Genomic DNA, 13,120 nt, shown 5'->3' on the forward strand with positions numbered 1-13,120 from the left:
GAGACGAGGAGGAAGTGATCGAGGCCCCCCGCAGGGTCCACGAGGAGCCCCGCAGGGTCCACGAGGAGCCCCGCAGGGTCCACGAGGAGCCCCGCAGGCGGCAGGAGCAGCAGAACATGCAGCCCCCTCCGCAGCAGTTGCCGCCGCCGCAGCAGCAGCCTGAGCCCCAGCCGGCCCCCGTCCAGCAGGCCGTCCTGCAGCCGCCCACGCCCCCCCAGCCCGCTGCACACAACCCCATGGACCAACAGAGGGAGCTGGCGCGCCGGAGGGAGCAGGAGCGCCGGAGGAGAGAAGCCGTGAGCACTTTTCCGCCTGTTTTCTCCGGTGGAACCTTATGTTTCTGACGGCTATTACAATAATAATAATAATAATTTGTTTATTTTATATTGCAACTTTCTCCCACTCAGGGTCGCTTCACAGATTCATGAGCACACGTGGAGCAGGATAGAACAACAAAAAGTTAAACAATACAAATACAAATAAATAATATAGACAGAGGGTCTATGCAGTGGTGGAAGAGGAGTGTTCTTGAAACAAGAAGGTCTTGAGATGAGCTTTAAAGAGCGAAAGAAGGCTATTTCTTATTGGCTTCCACCGAACCAACTAACAGCATTTTTAGTGTATGATTTATTTTTTTAAATAGGATGCCTTCAATTTTTGCTAGAGGAAATGGGTAGAAATGGGTGCTTGGTTAATTTTAGTAGTATGTGATCCCAGGGGTATTGCTTGGTGTCATTTCTGTGAGCCACAGAGTTCAGATGAGGACATCACATTGTAATGCCTCATCATGGTGGTGTTTTCATTTGACACCTGCTGGTTCTTAAGCGGTATGGCAGGCGTGAGCACATGCACACATTCATGATGCTATTTACACTATTGTTGCTCATGGCCACACAGCTTTTAAAGTGGGAAACACTTTGATTCCAGTAAATTGTGTTTGCCTGTGTAACCCAGATCAAATTCCAAATTCCTCAGTGTGTGACCAGAAAGGGAGTTGCTTTCAGTGAGCCCATTTTATTGACTTGCAGAGTTACATTTGCCTTGCTCTTGTTCATGTGATGGGGAATACAAAGTTGATTATTAAATAAATGTCCATGGTGATCCAAAAAGTCGCCCACAACACAAAAAGATTGGTGTTTGTCAACAAACGCATAGATAATTAGGCTATATTTTCAGCGCTGTGTTTATAAGGCTTCCTGTGATGCGCAATTCTATTATCAGCTGCCTCTGGCTGGGTCGTCGGCACGGAGGGCTACCTTTCAGCGGCGAATCACAGTGGCAAAATAGTGCAGAATTACCGGCTACGATCTTGTGGTGTTACTGGCACCCGTTAAGGATGAAGCAACTCTTCGGATCACATTGGAAATCTTTGGACGGTGATTAAAGGTGTATTCCACTCGTCATGAACGGGAGCTAGGCTGCGGTAACTCTGCAAATCAATGGAAGTGGCTAACGGGAAGCAAATGCTTACCAAGCAAACTCCCCTTCTGGACACACAATGATGAATTTGGACATAAACAACTCGTCTGAATCTTGTTATGCCAAGATACAGATATCTCGGCGAATCCCTGTACAGGGAACATGCAGGGGTTCCTACAGCAGATTCTTATAGGCCTACATCCACTGCATAAGGCTTACCTATAGGCTATAGAGTTCACCTGGACTTTGCATAGACTCCCCCCTTACTACTTGTTACTTGTTACAAATGTATGTCCTAAATCCGCAGCCCAAGTCTAGTGGTGTGAACTGAAAACTGAAACGCTGGATTGTGTTGAAGCAGGGCATAAATAGAGGCCAAAGCCAGGGCTGAGTCCACCTCTCAATCTCCAATTAAAGTTGTGTTATTGTGGTATTTGTGCGCTGTAAGGACATGACCGTACACCACAAAAACACAAGTCAAAGGCAGGGATTACGCAACCCACTTGTGCTGGTGAAAATGATACTCTCGGTTGGTACTTGGTAGGGCATTCTAGCTGTTCTGCTCAATGTAATTGTGCCTGTTTTTTTTTTTTCGATAGAACACCAGCATTGGCTTTTATTAAAAATTTGTACTAAACACGCCCACGTCCTCTTTATCAGTGCAATTCTTTGTCATGATCAGATGTGAACATCGTGCTTTTATTTCCAAGAAGCTTATCCCACTTCATCTACATACTTGCGATGTTGCAATATACTATGTGTCTAGGTGTCCGGGAAGTACAACACTAAGATTTGGCCGAGCTAACACCTTTTGGATGCGTGTACGAGCCATAGAGCCATTGACTGATAGACGCACTGTTGTGTAACACGCACACTGTGACATCATACTAACAATCTTCCGGTTAAAGCAGGTCTTGGCAGATCATGAAGGCGTTTATCTCATCCTATCGCCAGCCACTGCGGTGGACCTACCTAGCCGGCTAAACGCACACACTCTGCCTGTGCTTTCACTATGCTGACCAGAGTCATTCCACCAGGCTATGCAGCCTTATTGCTAAGGCTAGTGAGCTAGTCAAGTGGCTTTGGAGGGAGGCCTGAAGAGAGAGGGGGATACTGTTGATACTTTCAAGATCGCCCGAAACGCCAACTCTGTTAACGAATGTACTTCTTTTCCGCTGTGTTCACACATTTCTGTCTTCTCTTTTTCTCTTCAGATGGCGGCCACCATTGACATGAATTTCCAAAGTGACCTAATGGCTATCTTTGAGGAGAATCTGTTTTGAGGAATGAAAGAAAGCAATTGAAACCTAACTGCAAAAAAGGAAAAAAATAATAAAATAACAACTACAAAAAAATGGAACTAGTACGAGGGGGACAGAGACTTCCTGTGGCGGCGGGTCGGAGAAAGCGGTTCGTCGGTGGAGGGGGGGGTTACAACATCAACAACAACAACATCAACAAAGGGACAGATGGGACGCGGGGGGCGGGGGGCCCTCGGCCGCTGAGACAGACTTTTCGAGTTTCAACAGCTGAGTGGACAGATGTGTGCTGCTGCTCGTGACAAAAGACAGTAGGAGGGTGGCGCGGGATAAACGCCATTGTTGCTGATGTCATTTCCTCGAGGACTTCCTGGCCCGCGCCCCTTCGGAGGGGGGGAGGGATCCCCATACGGTTTGTCTTCTCTCGCAGGTGGACCAGGCTGACGGTCCAAAAGGAGAGAAGGGCTTTGGAGGGGGGGGGAGACACAAAAAAAAACGACGCTCTGAAAATGCTCTGATAATGTGCTGACAGACTGTGCCGCGGCATTCTGTTCAACTGCCACATGCCTGGTGTGGCGGAGAAAGACACTTTTTTTTTTTCTTTCCTTTTTTGTTCTGTGCGTGTGTGTGTTTTTATTTGTGTTTGGTTCGTCGTAGGTGACACACATGCAATGACGGTGACTCGGCACGGGATGGGTGGGTAGGTAGGTGGGGGGGTGGGCAGGCGGGCAACTTCCATACTGTAAATCATGTATATTTTCTCAAGCCGAGAAGGTACAGTTTGCCTTACACACACACCTCTTTTTCCTATACAAGAGCCTATGTTCCGGGGCCCGAACACACAAACAAAGACCCCACAATAACAGCAGTTATACGGCCATGAATCTTTTCTTCATGTACTCTCTACTGTAAAGAAGTATTTTCTTACGCTACGATTTAACCGGTTATTTTTACCCCCAGCCCCCCCTCCCGTCCGCTCTATTTCTCCCCCCTGCTCCCTTTAATCCTCCTCACCAACACACTCCTCCACCTGCGTCTATGCCAAACGACACCCCCCCCCTTCCTATTACCTTTTATTATAAAGCCCTTTTCCTGAGATGTGTAGGTAGCTAGCAAAAAAACTGCATTCTCATTATAATAGCAAGTATTTATCAAAGAAAGATTCACTTTTTTTATTTCCTAATGCCTTGTTTAATTGTACATTTGGAACTACGGCGAGTGACGGAGGAGGGGTTAAGTGCGGCTGTTCTTCAACTTCTTCAGCAAGAAGCGACTTTCCCACTTTTAACTCCATCACCCATAGCAACGGTAAGAATGGGCACAGTTTCGCCACCATCGCAACCGACCAACAAACATTTGTCGTCCACTGAACCAGGTTGTTTGGGCGGGGGGAGGGGGCCAAGTTGTTGCCCATGTCCCTTTTTACTAGCCATGATTTACCGGTGCTCTGGTCCACGCTAAGCATTCTGGACGCAGAGCGTTTAGTCTTTGTGCAAATTCCCATAATAGACACTGAACGACTTTAATTTATAGGCAACAGCAACTCACAACTGTTGAAACGGTGGCGGCGGTGGTTGACGAGAACTCTCCCAGTGATTTTATTTTTTGTTTTTGTTTTTTTTACAAGATGTCTTCTACTTCACTTAAAGGCACTCTGTTGCAAGTACAAAAAGCACGGTAAACAATTGCAAAAGTTATGCAGAAAACGTCAAAAAAAAAGTTATTTGATTTGTATAATTGTACTTGTTGGATAATAGTGGATGTGCGTTCTAATACTTTTATCTGAGACGTCGGTAGGATTAAGGGTTGGTTGTTAATCTGAATGACTCGTTCTCTAAATTCGTCTCCTGGTGTTTTTTCTCCAGTGCCTGTATTGTATTGCGATTCTAGTTGGCTTCTATTACCCATAAGTTCTAAGAAGACGCGAGAAGGGACTTGGTTGCATAATATTTGATCAGGAGGAACAATTTTTGAGTGTATTAATTCATTAAAAAAAGTTAAAGTCAGCCTTTTACATATTTTACCCATTATCAATATTCAGGTTTTAAAATCTAGTTTTAGCGGGACTTCTACGAGTGAGTGTACAAACCTGGCAACTCTTTTTCTCATTTTCTTCAATTGCAAAATTTTACAGTAGATGTTTCCAAGTTGCCACATTAGCGTCGACTGTAAGTATAGGTCTGTATGTGTGAATGTGTATAATTGAATGCCTGTGTGGTTGTATGTATATTATTATTTTAGGCTGTGATGCAGGGAGCCATGTTTACTGTTGTAGATGAGGGAACTATTGGTAAGGAGAGTAAACGATGCTTCAGGAGAACTTGTTTCTCTGCTAAAGTCACCTTTTTTTTATTTCTTTGAAGTCCACCATATATATGCATTATATAATTTTTATTATTAGACTTTTTTTTATATATAAAACAGGTAACTTTTTTTTCATTCCTTTGAAATGGTTTTATTTTCGTTTCCATTGAGTTTGACGTTGTTGAACGACATGTGCCATGAGTTCTACAGAGAATGTGCAGGCCTGCAGCCCGGTGTTATTCAGGTATTTTAATTTGTGTCACATTTGTTCTGTTTTTCTGGGGGGCTGTTTTGAGACATTATCCTCGATTTTATTATTATTTTTTCGTTTGGTATTTTGTGAGTGGTCTATCGAGGTCTCTGATTCAATCTCTTACGATCCTTGAATAAACTCATCTCTTTTTTAGAAAATAAAAAAATGAAATAAATGTTTCGCTTTAATGTCGTTTTTTTAAAACTCGCTTTTGTCAATGATTTGTCAAAGAGTACTTAAGGAAGTTTCTAACAGCTAAACCAGCTCGTTTTTGTTGAATCTGCCTCTTCATCTACTGCATTCGAAAACCAGCCTGCAGATCAGCCTATCTGACACAATCGGAGAAGCGGTCATACCGTTCTGCAATCAAACCCCAGGGTCGCTCACTGTCTTAACTAAAATGCGGCTATTATAAGCAGAAAATCCAGCCTATGTTGCGTTAAAACATTCACTTTACAATCTTAAGAGACTGTTGTCTACTAAGAGGACCCGAATTATTTAAAAAATCTAGTTAGTCATCGTCAAATTGTGTACCACATTTAGTTACCCTACTATCCTATTACCCTACATTTAGCAATCAGCTAAACGGATACATAACCAAATATTTTAGTTCTTTACCCCAGTTCTTACAGTTCTTTACCCACATGAATGCAACACAAACAAACTCCAACCATGCAGTAAGCAGGGTGTGATCTGATCCTGAAGACCGCCCGTGATCCGAATACACCCAATCACGTCCGTCTCCTACTCGACCTGCTGGACGGGGCGACCTTAACTCCGCCCCTTCCTTGAAGTAGTTTACATATCGTCCAAGGCCAGCTGAGTTGAATGAGGCTGATTCAGAGGAGAGGCGCCACAGTCTGAACCAAGTGGAACATGTAGCCCAAATACGCCTACATTTGAATACAACATCTACTTGTCCGGCTTTCACTTTCAGAATTTGAATGGATTATACTTGTGTATTTAGGTTGTGTAAATTAATTCCAAAAAAAAGGCATCAACCTGAGGTTATTTTGAGGATGAACTAGCCTACTCCGAGGTAAGTAAAACGTTTGCTTTAACATAATTGACATGCTTACTGGCATTTAATGTTGGCCTACTTGATTGTAAATTGAATTGCAATTCTGAGCTGGGTTCGAATGGCGCTTGTTACTGCTGTAAGTATAACGTTACTAATTACGTTTTATTTATACTGACCATAATTGCCTCGAGGCATCTCTAAAATATGATAAATATCATGTGATTACAAAAACTAGATGCAGCAGAACGAATTATTCATATATGGCTAGTGGTGCTGTTGTCACTAGTGCTCTCAGTTCAGTGCTGACCTGTTCTCTTGCAACACACCACCGATGACCTGTGTTTACCTAGCCTGAGAAACAGGCGGATCTGCAAGTGCTCTCTGTATTTGCAAGTGTTTACCTACTATGACTAATACAACCAGAAATTAAGCTGAATTGAAGGCCTCAAATGTATGATTGTATTAACACAATACGATCATACATACACAATCATACAGGAGGGTTTTTATCTCTTATTGTTATTCCTTAGCCTACAGGAATGCTGGCAGACAGAAATATAAAATTCCCCCTTAAAAAAAAAAAAGTGTTTTACATTGTTGGTGTGTTAGTCATGCAGGTCACCGAAAAGAGCGGCGCCTGGAACGCCTGCGACTACAGCCACGACGTGGCCTTCTTCTACAAGCTGGTGGACAAGCGGATCAGCGAGTATTGGACGCAGCGCGACCACCTGGTGATCGGCCTGGGCCTCAGCGTGTGCCTGGTCGTGGTCCTCTCCAACCTCATGGTTATGGTGGCCATATTCATCAACCGCCGCTTCCACTTCCCCATCTACTACCTGCTGGCAAACATGGCAGCGGCCGACCTGTTTGCGGGTGTGGCCTACGCCAACCTCATGCTCAACACGGGCCCTTGGACCGCGCTGCTCAGCAAGAAGCAGTGGTTCCTGCGCAGCGCGCTGGTGGACATCAGCCTCACGGCCTCGGTGGCCAACCTGCTGGCGGTTGCGGTGGAGCGGCACCAGACGGTGGTGGCCATGCAGCTGCACAGCCGCATGAGCAAGCGGCGCGTTGTGCTGCTCATCGTGTGCATCTGGGCGGCGGCTGGCGCCATGGGCCTGGTGCCCTCCATGTGGAACTGCGAGTGCGACCTGGCCAGCTGCTCCACCATCGCGCCGCTATACAGCCGCCGCTTCCTGGTGTTCTGGGCGGCGTTCAACCTGCTGGCCTTCGGGGTCATGGCGGCGGTGTACGGGCGCATCTTCGTGTACGTGCGGCGCCAGAGCCGCGGCGTCTCGCGCCACACGGCCGACGCGGCGCAGGGCCAGCGCATGGTGGTGAATCTGATGAAGACCATCGCCATGGTCCTGGGTGAGGAGAGGGAGTGGTTTCTATTTGGAGGGGGAGATGGGTAGTGATGTGTGGGATGGGTAGTGATGATTGGGGTGTGTGTGTGTGTGTGTGTGTGTGTGTGTGTGTGGGCACCACCACCACCACCACCACACCACATTCGGCTTCCTCTTATTTTTTTCTCCAGCTTTAAAGTCACAACATGTTGATGCAAACACGTCTGTGCGTGTGGTCTAAGCGCCGTACACAGACCGACGGCCTACATTTCCTGCTTGGTTGAACATTACCTGTTTTACCGTGTGTGTGTGTGTGTGTGTGTGTGTGTAACACATGCAGACATGGCTTTTGAGAATTGAATTGAACTGTATTCGAATAACTTCCAATTATTATAACTTCATATTATTACAAGCCTCCCATCTAATTGAATCCTCAAATGTCCTGGACTCATATTATTGCTGGCTGTGTCCATTGACATAAATGCTTGCATGTGTGTCTGTCTCTTTTAGTGGCCTTTGTAATCTGCTGGACCCCGGGGCTATTGACCCTACTGCTGGAAGGGCTGCTGGGAAAGGACAGCCATGCCCACGCCTATGAAAAGTACTGCCTAGTTATTGCGGAGTGCAACTCTCTGGTCAATCCCATCATCTACTCCCTTCGCGACAAGGAGATGCGCGGCACGTTCAAGTGGATTCTTTGCGGCCGACGGGACTGCCGCGCCTGCGCCGCGAAGCCGGTGGCTCCCCCTGCTGTCCAGTACGGCGCACCGCAGCTAGAGGTAGCCTCGACTAGTATGATATAATCCTCCATACGTTTTGAATTCGCAACCTGAAAATAAATGCTTGCTTTCCTTTAGTCTAAGTTTGCTTGAACGGTTCCGTTATTATTTCACCTTTTGAACAGGGGAACGTTCAGGAAATTGTCTCTTTTATTTTCCTCCGAAATCATTAAAGCAAACTATAAACGTTACTCCTCTCCCTAACTTTGTGGGCGAGTCCATGGGCTACTCATTACGTCCACCGTCGGGTTTCTTAATGATCCTGAGACCGGGAACTGTCGTGTTCTGACTTGCCTGGCACCGGTGCATTCCTCCCCCTCCTCGATTCCTTCCTTCCTTCCTTTTAATCTAGTTCTCGGAATACAATCCTCCCGAATTCTATCATTGGGCTATTAAAGCAGACAGAGGGATCATGGTAAATGTTTGCATAGATTCCCTGGAATTTTTAAATCAGGCCTCCAGCCCTGAACCATGCGTGGGATGAGCAGGACTATTCTCAACAATCAGCGGGAGATAATGAAATGCTTCCAATTCCAGGCTTACTCAACAGTAACTAACAGGGCAGCACACGTAGATGGGAGTCATGAGAGGACAAAGCTCTAATTGCAAGAAAAAATGGTGCAATTAGATTAAACGGTGTGTCCTGTGTATTTCATTGGCAACTCTTCCCGATTTTGCTCTAGTCCGCGGTGATGTTGATTTTGAGTGTTTTTTTTTTTTTCTTCTTCTCGAGGTCGTGTCAGTCGAAAAGTTGGACGACCGGGTCTTGCAGCCTTCTAAAGCGGAGGATCACAGCCAGCTTCTGGAGAAGCCCGAACTACAGATCCCACAGTAAACGGACTGACCATTGATTCAACACTTTTGAGAGACCTATTACTTTTAAACCTTGTGGTTCAACTTTTATATTGAACCACGCTGGGTAATGAGTCTTTTGGACACGACTCGTACTGTTGAACGGCGTCTACCATGAATGTTATTTTATAATGAGTAACTTATTAAAAATGCATATGAGGGTAATGGATATGTATCTAATCTTACTTTAATTGTTTTTAGCACGTTTGTTTTGTTTAATGGGTCTCGGGCCATCATGCGATGTCGAAATACCAATTCAGACATCACTTTATTTCCCAATTAATATTAAACACTTATGTTGTGCTTAACATCCAAAGGAGAATTAAAGAGCCAAGTCCTATCCCTCACCATACTCAGCATTAACAGCCACTCCAAGCAGGTAAAACTTTTTTTTTCATTGCTGAAAGAGCCCGGAGATTCAGAGGAAAACCTGATATGACCACTCCTGAAGGGGGTTAGATGATTTATTCTCCTTTTAATATAGCCATTGGTGCTAACCGGGATTCATTTCATGATAACCTTTTTGATTATGAACACATTTGCAATAATTCAATGGAAACACTCAAAAGGACAACGACTGAAAACCACACTAAATTGTTTTATTAGTTTTCTAATAAGAACACTACAATTTTTATCATATTCCTTTTGTTTCACTCTTTCTAGAACAATTCTAAAGTTGAGGTATAAAAGGAGTTCATACAGACTCGCAGGTCTGAAAACTGGGGATTATATACAAGAGAAATGGAAAGACAAGAGGTAGAGAGGGCTAAATACAAGGGGAAGTGAGTAAGCGGGAGAGATAGAAAATATACTAATTAAAAACAAAGTCCGCCAAAACGGGTTAAAGAACTTCTCTGGTGCTGTGGAAGTATTGTCGCTCAAGCGGAACCAGATTTAGTCTCCCATCCCAGCTTCGGGTTAGGTGTTCGGTCAGACTCCTTTGGATTTGCTTGCTGGTTAGCAGGGTGGTGGCTATGCTTATGAGGCCCAGTCCATTAGCCTAAACTGCTAGGCTCCGAAAGATCTCGGCCTGAACATTGTAAATAAACTATTGCCTACTGTGGTCCAAACCGTGACATGTATATAATGTACCTTTCAACGCTCACTATGGTGTTTTGTCAGAACCACAACATGGCAAGTAAACTTAAGGAACTTGTAAACTGTAGTAACAAAAGGTTTCTCTAGGATAAACCAATTAGTGTCATATTCAATCAAGTGCGACACACCCAACACCTGTGGCACTCTAGTTTTTCCACAGCACCAGATTACCTTTATACCTGTAAAACCCTACGACAGCATCCAGGTATGTAACAAAGACTCAAATTATGATACTTAAAAAAAAAAAAAAGATAGAAATACCAGCGTAATTGTGGCCCCTGCATCACAATAAAGGCCAAACCACCACAGGCATCACCCAATCAAAACATCCCAAAGGTTTATAAAAAAAAAAAAGGAAAAAACATTCCACAAACTGTACAGTGACATCCATTACAACTGGTAGAAAAAAGGGGTATACGCTAGTTTTGGTGTTGTGGTAACATTAGTCGTAAGATAAAGTCATATGAAATGTACATAGTAACAGTAAACGGGTACTTTTAAATCAGATTATTACTCTCGAGGCTTCGGAGCTCAAGTTTATTTTCTGTAACACTTCGCCACAAGTCGTGTGTATTTGTACATTTCGGTATCCATAAGGCCTTATCTTACTGTCGAAATCCTTGGCTCTTCGCTTATCGGTTGTACAAAAAGAAAAAGACAAACGTTCACAGGATGTGAATTCCAACCTTCCCCCGCAAAAGAAAACCTATACCTATAAACAAACAAACACTTGCATTTGTCCGGTGCGTCTTTCACACCTGCCGAGAGTTATTGTACACCCAGTGCTGCCTGTTTTGGTGACCGAGGAGAGAAAGCCCTTGCCAATCGGCCAAATCAAAAACCAAAGATCAGTAAAAATAAAGAAAAATAGACATAAACATGGGTACGTTATTCTCGTAGTCATAAGACAAACAGAACATTCCGAATCAAAAAACAGGTGATGGACTGTACAGGATACAATCAAATTCACGGGTGTGATACGATGCCGCATAGATGGTAAGACTGAGCCCTACTGTGGAGGCAACAGAGACAGTTTGAAAGAAAAATAAATCCCTCCTCTCCTCAAATCAAAAAGGAAATAAAAGGTGTCTGCCCACCGACGCGAGCAAGAGTTTCATCATAGCATCGTCTATTGTGGAGGCTGTTTTTTTTTGTTTTTTTGGTTTTGGTACGATAGGAAGTGGTGTGTTGCCTTGGGCCAGTGAACGCACATGGTTTTTCAAGTGAGTAGGAGTTCCCCCCGTTATGGGCTGCTTACCCAAGTACCCCCGGTCGTGTGAATGGTTTAGAATTACAGCAAGGCCAAAGCCGGTCTCACTGAGGAGTGTCCAAGGAACGGCACACTCCTTTTTTGGTCTGTCTGATAACATTAAACCCTTTCTTTTTTTTCTTTTTGTTAATAAAAAGTGAAGCTACAAACTTGAAGATTAAATGAAAACGATAAAACACACACAAAAAAAATTTAAAAAAAAAATCCTACATGCATGGAAGACGGTCACATTTCTAAATTCATGTTACATTTGTCCCGACAAAAATGTTACTTTCCCCTCCACCCCCACTGTGTCCAACCTCTTGCCGCGCTCCCTGGAGAAGCCAGACCTAGTTTTATTTGGTCGCTGCCGGGTTGAGTTTTTTGTGGTTGTGGGAAGAAAATAACGACAAAGAAAAAAAGCATTAGAAAATAGACTACAATCAAATAAACCGTTTTGACAGAGCGCATGGGAGCGTCCCATCTAGGAAGGCCCACAACACACAAAGGGGGTGGCCCCCTCACCACCCAACCCAACCCAAATACAAAAGCTGAACAGCGGATCAGCTCCGACCTCTGAACCCCCCGGTGTGGGTAAAGTACCCCCCAGCTCGAGGGACGGCGGAAGCACCCAATCCTCGGGACAAAAAAAAAAAAAAGGTGCCGAATATTGTGCTTTGACACATCTCGTGTCTCCTCTCTGGCTGCCGCAGAGGATTCCCGGGGGGGGGGGGGGGGCGCAGGTCGGAGCTTGGGGGGGGTAAGGAGTGACGAGAGGAGGCGGAAGTGGTGGTGGGCCGTCGGCGTGGCGTGGGCGGAGCCGAGGTGGAGGGGCGCTACGCTGGGGGCAACACTTTGGTACAAGCGGCGGAGAGCTAGAGCTCCCGTTAGTGATCCACGTCGACACGGCCGTTCAAACGCCGTAACCGGGCGTTCTGCGGTCCTAACGCGTGGGTGAGTCCTCCCCCCCCCCCCCCGGAACCCATCCCGTCCGTCTTAGGAAGGGGAGGAGGGGGGTGGGTCAGGAGCAACAGGCTGTCTGGATACTGTGCGAGGTTTAAACACGTGCATCATGCACAGGTCGTGTACAGACATCGTGTTCACGGCCGCGGCTCGCTCAGTGGTTTTTCCAAAGAAGAAAAAGAACAGGAGAAGGAAAAAATAAACAAATCGGTCCTTGAAAAGCTTTTTTTTTTGGGAGATGGTCTTAAAGGGGAGGATTTGTTTCGGTTTGGTCGGTTTCCGCCCTCCCGTTTTTTTCGCTTTTCTTCAGAAGCCGTCGGGGGGGACTTCCGCATTTCTGAATCTACAGTCCCGGTATCGGAAGGCAAATAAACCCCCCCCCCCCCCAGTGCTGGGCAGTCCTGTGGCAATGAAACAAGGTGTGTGTGTGTGTGTGTGTGTGTGTGTGTGTGTGTGTGTGTGTGTGTGTGTGTGTGTGTGTGTGTGTGTGTGTGTGTGTGTGTGTGTGTGTGTGTGTGTGTGTCAGGAAGGGGGCGGAGGCAGGGTGGGGGGGGGTGGGGGGTGCAAAAGGTGGGGTCTC

At 45.5% G+C, this 13,120-nt stretch overlaps 2 protein-coding genes across 6 annotated transcripts in view; both read left to right on the top strand.

Moving 5' to 3' along the window:
• brd4 (bromodomain containing 4) overlaps window positions 1-3,362 on the top strand; it is a 31,068-nt gene extending 27,706 nt beyond the window's left edge. For all 5 annotated transcript variants that reach the window (XM_079747219.1, XM_079747215.1, XM_079747217.1 and 2 more), the window contains exons 17-18: window positions 1-296; window positions 2,634-3,362. The exon at window positions 1-296 is cut by the window's left edge and continues 5 nt beyond it. In XM_079747219.1, the coding sequence (XP_079603345.1) occupies window positions 1-296; window positions 2,634-2,702 (365 nt within the window). In that variant the 3' untranslated portion in view covers window positions 2,703-3,362. The remainder of the gene's footprint in view (window positions 297-2,633) is intronic.
• Window positions 3,363-6,073: 2,711 nt separating this feature from the next.
• On the top strand, window positions 6,074-13,086 carry lpar2a (lysophosphatidic acid receptor 2a). Its single transcript, XM_079746122.1, has 4 exons — window positions 6,074-6,274; window positions 6,866-7,624; window positions 8,110-8,378; window positions 9,112-13,086. Exons 2-4 carry the CDS (start codon window positions 6,868-6,870, stop codon window positions 9,211-9,213), a joined length of 1,128 nt encoding a protein of 375 aa, XP_079602248.1. The 5' UTR covers window positions 6,074-6,274; window positions 6,866-6,867; the 3' UTR covers window positions 9,214-13,086.
• Window positions 13,087-13,120: the final 34 nt, after the last annotated feature.

This window comes from Pollachius pollachius (genome assembly GCF_949987615.1).
Source record: "Pollachius pollachius genome assembly, chromosome: 11".
Lineage (NCBI taxonomy): Eukaryota > Metazoa > Chordata > Actinopteri > Gadiformes > Gadidae > Pollachius > Pollachius pollachius.

Coding starts and splice junctions, on each gene's coding strand:
- lpar2a (XM_079746122.1), top strand. CDS start 6,868: ATGCAGGTCACCGAAAAGAGCGGCGCCTGGAACGCCTGCGACTACAGC. Junction 7,625..8,109: donor GACCATCGCCATGGTCCTGG/GTGAGGAGAGGG, acceptor TGTCTCTTTTAG/TGGCCTTTGTAATCTGCTGG. Junction 8,379..9,111: donor ACGGCGCACCGCAGCTAGAG/GTAGCCTCGACT, acceptor CTTCTTCTCGAG/GTCGTGTCAGTCGAAAAGTT.